Here is an 8,398-nt window from a genome sequence, read left to right on the forward strand (position 1 = left end):
TCTTTCAGTAACTTCAATGACCAATAGGTGGGCTTATTTTCAACTGCATTATTACTTCAAGCAAAATACACACAATATGGAGTGCTACCTGGCTGTGTTTTCAAAACTGCTTTCAGGCAAGGAGAGGTGTGTTTCTAAGAGTGTGGCTGAAAGGTATACATTTGTACCTGCAAGTAAATATCAGCAACCTATCTGAGGAGAAAAATGCACATCCACAGCTACTGATCCAGAAGCAATTGGTTTTCCAGCAGGATCCTATATTTAATCTAAATTCTGCACCAGCTATATTAAATGTAACAAAGAAATGCAACCCAGAAATTATGCCTGGAGCCAAGTCCATTAAAGGTACTTCGGAATAACTAGAGACCAAGCACCTTAAAAGCACCAGAAGCTATTGATACTTAAGAGGGGGGCTGTGCATAATCGCAACTGCTGCATTAGAGAGGGGAGGGAGGAAAAAAAAAAAATCAGCCAAATTACGCTTGGTTAATTCAGAGTAACAGATCTGCCCCCAAGTGAATTGGAGGCCTTGAATTAATTCTGTTATGACAAATCAAGATAAACGTTCCCCCTAAATTGCATGCGATTTAATTAATTTTTGAGATCCTGGTTTTTTTTTTTTTTTCCTAGCTAATAGTTCACATGCTCCTGTGCTGTCATTGTGCTTGAGTGGGCAGACTTCAAAGTGATATTAAATAACCAACTATTAGATTTACCTAGCACGTCCTATTGGAAAAGTGCCATTTAATTACCTAGCCTGTTCAATTAAAGGGACAGCATTCTCTGAATATAGCAGCTTGCTGTTGATTACCAGGGAAATGAACTCGCTGCCTGGCGGCGCCTCCATTCCTGACGCTACCCCCTCCCCAAACACACCCTCCGCCACCAACCACCACCAATCCCCCCCCACCCCGGCCGCGCCAAGCTCACTGCGGCTACGGGCGCCACGTGAACCACCCGAGCGGAGCCGGGGAAAGAAAGCGGGACCCGCTCACCGGCTCCCGCCCTGCGCTCGCCCCCTCGCGGGCCGAGGCCGCTGGCCGCTGGGCGCCTCGGCTCTGGCCTCGGGCGGCGCCGGCGCCGGCCCAGGCCCGGCCAGCCCCGCGAGGAAGGGCTCACTGACCACCGCCACCGGGCTTCCGGCGCGTTCCCTCACCCTCCCCGACCTGCAGCCCCACCCGTCGGTCCCCGAACTTCCTCCTCTCGCTGCACTTTCCGAGGCAGTCTTAGGGCCCAAGGTGGGGCGGAGGAAACAGGGTTAGAGGAAAGAGATCTGGAGTTCCCGAAGCTACTTGGCGCTCGGGTGGAGCCGAGGGATCGGGAGCCGGGGATGGGGGGGTAGTTCTAAGGTTCGCGGACTTTGGGGAGGTTGGGGGGAGGCAGGCATTGGTCCCTTTAAGATCCACCCTCCCCTTCCCCTGCACACCGCCCCCCCCCCAGCCTTTCCCTCCCTGTCTTAGAGGCCAATTTTGTTAATTAAATGTTTTGTTTGCGACGCAGCTCTCATTCATTGCGGACACGTCATTCGGAGCAGATCTAAGCCAGAGACCAGATCTCATTAGATAAAGCCCATCAGAACTAAGAAAATGGAGGAGCCACTAATTAAAGCTTTTAATTGTGCGGATTCGCTGCAGCAAGGCAGCCGCTTTATCTGAAATCTAGGAGAGAGGAGGCAGAAGCCCAGCTCGGCCCAATCGACACTTGGCCACGGAGGGGGAGGGGACTGGGGGAAAAAAACGTTCCCCCTATCCTTCCTACCTCACCCCCGCCGGCCTCTCCCAGCTTTGCTTCAGCTTTTTATCCACATATTGGTTGATCTTGGTTGTTTAAACACACACACACACACACACACACACACACACACACACACAACCTTAAGGTCAGACAGTTTAAAAGCCCCTTCATAAATCGCTTTGTGGTCCCAGCCAGGCCAAAGGGTCCTCCTCTTCACCTGGTGGCCAGCAAGCAGATTACTCCACTCTTCAGTAGCTGTCCGTGTGGCACAGAAATCTCCTCCAACAAGTGGACTCAGGGGGAGTTTGGGCAGGGGATAGCTGAGAGGAAAAGGCACTCCAGCACCTCCCCCACCTTCCCTCCCTTTTTGGCTTCTTGATGTACTGAGGGAGAGGGAACACTAGCTTCTGAGATCTCTAAATTGGCTGCTGGTGAGCAAAGTGTTAGGTGATGATACATTTGGTACTGAACTGGAACTCATCTCTCCCAGATAAATATAAAAGTCTCAGGGTAACATTTAGTTCAAGAGCAAGCTTAACTCCAGTTCCCAGATTCAGAGGCAAAAAGAGAGAGTGAGACTATGGATCCATCAATTAATTAAGCGCTCAGGGCTGGGTACCCATCCTCCACTGATCCATTAGGTCACAAGAAAACACCAAATGGGCATTTATATTTGGCCCCAAGAATAGGGAAAGGAATGGATTCAATTCTCAGGAAGCCACTTGCCTAAACTTGTCCTAAGGGAATACAAGTGGACCCATCTTCTTTTTAATTAGTCGTAATCAGAAACAAAGTTTTTTTAAGGCAACCTGGAGAAAGAAATGAAACTACCATTCACCAAATCTTAACTGCACCATCAAGTTTTCCTCTTCAAACAACCCTCCTTCCTTACCACAGTATTGCTCTCTAATTTTAATACTGTCAAAGCTCAAAGCATTGCTTGGAAGACCAGAAAGCATTACACCCATGCTCCTGCTGATTTTTCTAACATTTACTTTTAAAAGAACACTTGGCAGAATTAATGCAGCCATCTTAATTTAAAAATAAAAGCCCTCTCCCTTCCTATATTTCTTTTACTTGACCGATTGAGGATGCCACCAGAGTGGATATTGGTTGCATTATCAGAATAACCAAACATCATTTTACATTAATGATTATCACTGGGGTAAACACACCCATACTCCGCTCTGAACTGCACTGGGATCTTTCGCAGTATAAGCTGCAGTGAAGTGAATCTCAATAGAGCTAAACTTTGAACAAAATATCTCATCCACTGATTTACCCGCATTGAAGAAACAACAGAATTTTCTATTAATTCCTATAAAGAAAAAGGTTTAAGGGCAGAAATTTAAATAGAATGAAATTCTTAAAAGTGTTCAGTTCTCTATAGTATGAACAGTGTGCGTGTGGTTTCTTTTTTTTTTTTTTTTAATTACTGGATGTTGAAACAGAACACCTCCTAGAAGCATTCATGTGCATCAGTCTATCAAACCATTTACTCAAATTAAATGTGTAATCCTTCAAATGCCTCCTTTCAAATTAATGAGTTTAAGTAGCTTGAGTTCACCTGAAAAGATCCTATAGGCACCTGACCTCCTGAATTCTTTCCATTAATTGCACTGAAACTTGTTGGAAAAGACTGCTTACATGGACATATGAATGTTCCTATACATTGCTTTAAAACGCAAGATTAGTATAATTCTATAGCCTCGTTTTCTAAATCTCTTTGGGGATCAAGGGCAGTGCTACAAATGACAACAACAACAAAAAACTACAGACCTGAACGTTCTTCAAGTTAAAAAAAAAAAATAAGCAATTTTAGCATCGCCAAGCCACACACTAACATTTAAGCAAGCCTCCAAGTAACAGTATGAAGAAAAACATTACCACTAGATTTTGTTTGGGGGGTTTTTGCTATAAAAAGAATTACAAGTCTTTAAACTGATGGGTAATCAGCATTTTTCACAAGAAGCACAAAGAATGAGTCAGAGCATTACACTCAAAAAAAAGTTTAAAGGTGCTTATGCAAATATCATAATTAGCCATCACTACACACACTTTCTCACTAACTACACTTTTATTTTTAAGTTAACCTTTTGTCTCTGAGCTCTGTAGGTCCCTACCTTGCTTTAAAAAAGCAACTTAACTCCCACTTGAAATGCTTATTTTTAGCCTGAAGTCCAGTTAAGACTCAACACTTAGGGTGCTCAATCTTTGCACATACAACAGCCAGTTCCACTGGACGGGAGTTTTTACTTTGTATGGCACTTGTCCCTTATGTGTTATCAAATACGGAAGACTAGTACATGCTTCTTAAATCCCTTAAATTTCGCTCATCAGAAGGTTTTTGAGGTGAAGGCTGTCATGTCTTTCGATAGGTGCAGGCTCCTTCCCTTCAACTTTGGCCTTGCCACTGCTGTGCTTACCCTCAGGAAAAGCCATCAGACTTACCTAATGTAGTCATTTCTGCAAAGGATCATGCCGCTCTTGGTGTAACAAGACGTGCCGATGTCTCCCAGCTGCGCCTGGCAGCAGGAGCACTTGAGGCACCGGCTGTGCCAATAGCTGTCCATGGCATAGAGCAGAAAGCGGTCCGCAATCTTGCCCCCGCAGCCTGCGCACCGCTTCCAGGAGAGGGAGCCGGCCGTCACCGGGGGCGGCTGCGAGCTGCTGCCCGGATTCACCATGGTCTGCAGAGGGCGGGAAGGGGACAGGGAGAGAAAGACAAAACAGGGGCGACGCAAAAGTTAGTAATCGCCAGAGAGAGAGCAAGCCCATTCCCCTCCTCCCCCGCGGAGCTGCTGGAAGGAAGCGGCAAAGCAAGGGCGGGAAGGAGGCTGAGCGAGAGAGGAAAGGAGGGAGGCTCGCCGGCAGCAGCTGCCTGTTTACTTTTCTCAAGCTTTGTTCTGGGGCCACGAGCTCCTCTCAACTTTCCTGCGCTCGCCGCCGCTGACAATTTCAGCTCCGGTACTGTCAAAACTCCGAGAGCGAGCTCGGCGGCGCGCTCCACCCCTCGCAGCGCCTCCCCCAAGCCCCCGCCTCCGCCCACTGCCCCCTCCTCCCCGCCGCCGTCGCCGCCGCCCGCCTCCAGCAAATGAGGGTCAAACCCACCCACCGCCGCGCCCGGCCCCTCCCCAGCCCCCGCCGAGCCCCGCGAGCCAGCCGAGGGGCGTGGGGAGGCGGCGGCCCCGCCAGAGCCACGTTCCCTCCCGAGCTCTGCCCTGGGAAGTGCAGCTGCAGTTCACAAGTTGGAAATAGTTGGGTTTTCTGAAAAAGGAGGGAGGAACCGGCAGAGGGGAGATGGAGAGCGTGGTGGTGGGAGGGGAGGCAAGGTGGCGGGAGGGGGTGCGGTGTGTAAAGTTGCGAAACTGGTTTTTCGTATTTTTAAACAGCACCTTTCACATGCCATTGTGGTGACCGCCATCTCCCATTATTGTTCCAAATCTCATTTCATTTTCAAGATCAATGAGTGTTTTCTCTGGGTTTTCAGGACACAGGCAAGAATAATAGATCATTGAACTTTAGGATGCCTGTTAACTTCCTACACAAACACTCTCCACTTTGGTCTCACTAATCTGCCCTTGATCAGCAATTTAAATGCTAAAGCTTTGTTACTCCAAAGGAGGCGGGGGGGGGGGGTAGGTAATATTCTAGAAGGCACTATTAAGTGATGAACAAGTTATATTCAGAGCCAAGTCCTGCTGTCACCAAAAACTGCTTTTAAACATTCCCCACTCTTTCTAATGAATGCCATAAGAGAAGCAACTGGGGTATAATATAGGAATCAATTTATAAAGCTTAGCCTAAACCGATTAATTTGTTGCCTCCAATCCTGAGTCCAATAAAGTCCTAGTGTTCCTTCAGTCACTTATTCTATAAAAAGATCAAGTTATTTACTGCCAATTAAGCAGCCTGTTTTGTCTTTGTCCTCTGCAAGCCAAGAGTGTGGGCTCCCCCCAAGGCTCCCAGCTATCTGCTCAAGACATTCAGCTGATACCTCAGAAGGGAGAGGGCGAACTTTGCCTGTCCCCGGCCCAACTTGGCTGCTGCAAAAGAACGAGAGAGAGGGAACCAAACAAGGACTCGAGTTCCTTAAATAGGCTGATTTTAAACACATTTCCTCCGAAAGAGTCCCGGAACGTGTGTCCAGTGACCGCACAATAAACCAGAATAAGAACTGCACCAATTAAGCTGTAACAAAACCCTGAGACTTTGGAAACAGGACCACTCTAAAACCCATTAGCATTGCATTTATCCGAATGCATCATACCTTTATGTAAATTGATTTATCTGATGCATTTACTCGAGGAATTGCTTTTTGTTACAATTTCAGTCCTAACCCAAATGAATCTGCATTTCCTGCCCTAGGTCTTTAAACTGTTTCCCCCCAACGTTTTAATCGTCCGAATTCCTTTTTAAAAGGGAAGAGGGAGGGAGGAGATTCCAAGCTGTTCCCCGCCCCCATCTTCGGTGAGAGGTAAATATATATGTATATTTTTTTGAAAAGGAAACATTACACTGAGAAAAGCATCCAGTAACCCCATTAGCTAAAGCTCTTAAGGACAAGCAATACCTTAATGCTGATTAAATCTAAAAGAGATGAATCAAGAGGACTGACCAGAAACTGACTCCCCTGATAACTAAGGACGGGCCCTCATCAAGTTTCATTTAGAGTTGAAAAAAAAAAAAGAAAGAAAGAAAGAAAGAAAGAAAGAAAGCTTTTAAGTTAAATAGGCTTATACTCTAGTAATTACATAGCCAAGCAATTTAGGTCCTGGGATAGTCAGTGAAATAGAAAGCAGAAGTGGCAGCTAGAGGCAAAATCTGCCCCCCTTTAACAACGTCTCTGGTGTTTTTTAATGGAGACCAAGGGAGGGACAAACGTAGCGCTGGCAATTTGTAGTACAAAAATGGATGCTTAATTCATGTCTTGATTTTAATTAGGTGATTCACCGGATTTCTCCTGGATTGGAACAAAAGACTTATAAGCCAAGAGGAATTTTTTTTAAAGAACCAACAATACCGAATTCTGGTCACTTAGATCCTTTCTGCCACTGTTTCAAAAAATAGTGTTTACTGGAGGGGGGAGGGTCGTGACTGTCCCCCCTCTGGCACACACTACTTCTTACACTTAAATCCTCATCCAAGCAGTCCCTGCCTTTCCCTTTGCAACTGGAAACGTCCCCACCCCCCTCCAGGGTCTCCACCAGCCCGGTCTCCAAGAACCCTTTTGTAAGCAGGAACCGCTACAAAGCTGGCGGCCCGGGGCTGCCCTCCGCGCTAGCTCGCAGGCCGGCCTCGGTAGTTTCAGACTCGCGCATTATCTAAGGCGACGTATTGTTTACTTGCAATTTGGGACGGTCAAGGGAAGGAAGCCAAAGAAAACAGCCCCGGCCCCAAACGGCCCCCTCCCCCGCGCCACCCTCCCAGCCCGCGGCTCCCCAGCCGCCCCCTTACCTGCTTTTCCCCTATATTGCAATATTGCAAGAGGCGGCGGCGGCGAAATTCGAGCGAAGCCGCTCGGCTTCCAAGGAAGGGGCGCCTTGGCTGGCGGAGCTGGAGGGAGGGAGCGAGTTCTCGCAGAAGCAGGAAAGGGGAGGAGGGGGCTAAGGGCTGCTTTTTTTTTTTTTTAATCGCGTTGCTCTGGGGCGGGTTGGGGGGCGCCGCGTAAGTGGCCGGCGGCCGGGAGCAGAAGTGTCAGTCCCAGTCCTCGTCCTCTCCTCCGCCTCCGGCTGCGCGCGAGCAGCTGCAGGAGCCCTCGGCCCGCGCGGCGCGGCTTCAGGCGCGGCGCAGCGGCAGCAACTGCTGCAATCGCTGCTGCAAGTTTGGCAATGTGGCTTCACTTTGTATATGCCCCCGCCCGGCGGCCCCCGCCCCCGCCCGCGCGCCTCCCGCTCCTCCTCCTCCGCCGCCTTCCTCCCTCCCGCGCGCCCGCTCGCTCGTTCGCTCGGGGCCGGCGGCGGCGGCGGCGGCTCGGCCAAGCACTGCCGGCCGTGGAGCAGCCGCAAAAACAAGATCCGAGAGCGGCCGCGGCCGGTGAAGAGGCCGGCTGGCGGGCGCGCCTGGAGTCGGGGGCTCCGGGCGGCTGCGGCCCGGCGCGCTGGAGCCTGCGCCGCTGCCGGGGCTGCAGCTGCCCGGCTCGGAGGCGGCGGCGGCGGCGGCAGCGCTGGCCTCTAGCCGGCTCGCTCGCTCCCTCCGCGGCTCTTACACATGTGTTACTGACAGAACAAAATCCCAACTACTCCCCGGCTCTGCCGCCGACGTCAGCGACCCTCAGCCACTGGGCGGCCGGATTGTTCAGGCGGAATAATAAAACCTGCCAATCCGGGGAAGGACAAAGGGATGACTGAAAGGAGACTCGGGGGGCGGGGGAGTGAGTGAGGCAGCGGAGCCGGCCGAGGAAGGCGCAGGGACTGGCCGGAATCAGGTGGGGAGAAGTGGCCCTGGCGCCGGTCGCAGGGTACCTGGCTTGGGCTGCCTCCACAGCCCGGAATCGCGAGTCGGGTCTCGGGGCTGCACCTGCCTTTCGGCGCGCGGGGACCCTTAAGACCTGCACCCGCTCAACCCTCGGGGATTGCCCTCCTCTCAAATCCAGAGGAGATCCTGAGAAACTTTGTCTGAGAAATGGGTCTCTTCCTGCTTGGGAAGAAAAGCCTTTCTACAT

General features: G+C 50.2%; 1 protein-coding gene across 2 annotated transcripts in view; it reads right to left on the bottom strand.

The window, feature by feature from the left end:
• The window catches only part of Lmo4 (LIM domain only 4), a 17,297-nt gene extending 9,676 nt beyond the window's left edge, over positions 1–7,621 (bottom strand). Inside the window, exons 1-2 of one of the 2 annotated variants that reach the window (XM_076863613.1) lie at positions 7,192–7,621; positions 4,186–4,424 (exon numbers count right to left, since the gene is read on the bottom strand). In XM_076863613.1, the coding sequence (XP_076719728.1) occupies positions 4,186–4,421 (236 nt within the window). In that variant the 5' untranslated portion in view covers positions 4,422–4,424; positions 7,192–7,621. Of the gene's footprint in view, positions 1–4,185; positions 4,425–4,623; positions 4,719–7,191 lie in introns of those variants that run through there. The other variant, XM_076863614.1, reaches the window with a different exon arrangement.
• Positions 7,622–8,398: the final 777 nt, after the last annotated feature.

The sequence above is a fragment of the Callospermophilus lateralis genome, chromosome 7 (genome assembly GCF_048772815.1).
Source record: "Callospermophilus lateralis isolate mCalLat2 chromosome 7, mCalLat2.hap1, whole genome shotgun sequence".
NCBI classification, from domain to species: domain Eukaryota; kingdom Metazoa; phylum Chordata; class Mammalia; order Rodentia; family Sciuridae; genus Callospermophilus; species Callospermophilus lateralis.